A 1,028-nucleotide genomic window follows, 5' to 3' on the forward strand; every position below is an offset into this window, starting at 1 on the left:
AAAAAGTTAGCATATAAAATAGTGAGTTTCCTGGTGGTATTTTCTTGTGTGTGTGTGAGAGAGATCATGCTTTATTCTAGCTCAGCCCCCAGTTTATTCTCTTATATGTGGAAATCTAGTTATATAGCCCCTTACTGAAAAGGCTGTCTTTCTCCACAGTTGAAGTGTCTTGGCACTCTTGTCAAAACAAACAAACAAACAAACAAAAAACACAAAAAAACCAAAAAAACAAAACAAAACAACAACAAAACAAAACAAAAAACCCTGAATATAAATGTTAGGGTTGAGTTCAGGATCCTTCTTTCTTTGCCTACTGCATAGCCCCGTGGACCTTCACCCACAGCATAGCCCTGTGGACAGCCCGACCAGGGAGACTGGCCCAAAGTCTCACAGTGCGAGTCAAGATTCTAGTGAGATCTGGTGCATGGTTTTGGAGTTTAATTCTCCCAGGGAGTAGTGTTCAGCGCTTGTCTTGTTTTCCAGTGGAAACGTTTCAGAAGTTGCAGAGGGCCAAGGAGGTTCTGACCAATGCAGAGACCCGCGCCCGCTACGACCATTGGCGGAGGAGCCAGATATCCATGCCGTTCGAGCAGTGGGATGCTTTGGCCGACTCCGTGAAAACCGTGAGTTTTCCTCTGGGGATTAGGAGCTTTCGAGGTCAGGCTGCTCATGGGTTAGCCTCATGACTTAGCCTAAAGAACAGGAGGAGAACGACCAAGGAATTGGTGCTAAGTCATTGCTTACAAAACTCTGTGAGGAGAAATTCAGAGAGGCCCCTCGAATCAGCCGTCAAAGGGCCCATGGCTGTAATTGTTTCTTCGGCTGTTTATTTCAATCCCTGTTACCATATACCCCTCATTCTAAGATCTTCCATAATTGTGCCTGTCACACTGCTTTTGTAACTGAATTTTGGGCCATTGAGATTTTTTCCCTTGAATCTTGAAAAAAAAAAAAGTCTTCTTAAGATATATTTTTGGGCCGGGTGGTGGTGGCGCATGCCTTTAATCCCAGCACTCAGGAGCCAGAGG

At 44.8% G+C, this 1,028-nt stretch overlaps 1 protein-coding gene across 2 annotated transcripts in view; it reads left to right on the forward strand.

The window, feature by feature from the left end:
- Dnajc12 (DnaJ heat shock protein family (Hsp40) member C12) overlaps nucleotides 1-1,028 on the forward strand; it is a 14,591-nt gene that overhangs the window by 7,202 nt on the left and 6,361 nt on the right. For both annotated transcript variants that reach the window (XM_013351145.2, XM_005360134.3), the window contains exon 3: nucleotides 484-623. In XM_013351145.2, coding sequence (XP_013206599.1) covers nucleotides 484-623 — 140 coding nt within the window. The remainder of the gene's footprint in view (nucleotides 1-483; nucleotides 624-1,028) is intronic.

The sequence above is a fragment of the Microtus ochrogaster genome, linkage group LG2, assembly GCF_000317375.1.
Source record: "Microtus ochrogaster isolate Prairie Vole_2 linkage group LG2, MicOch1.0, whole genome shotgun sequence".
Classification (NCBI taxonomy): domain Eukaryota; kingdom Metazoa; phylum Chordata; class Mammalia; order Rodentia; family Cricetidae; genus Microtus; species Microtus ochrogaster.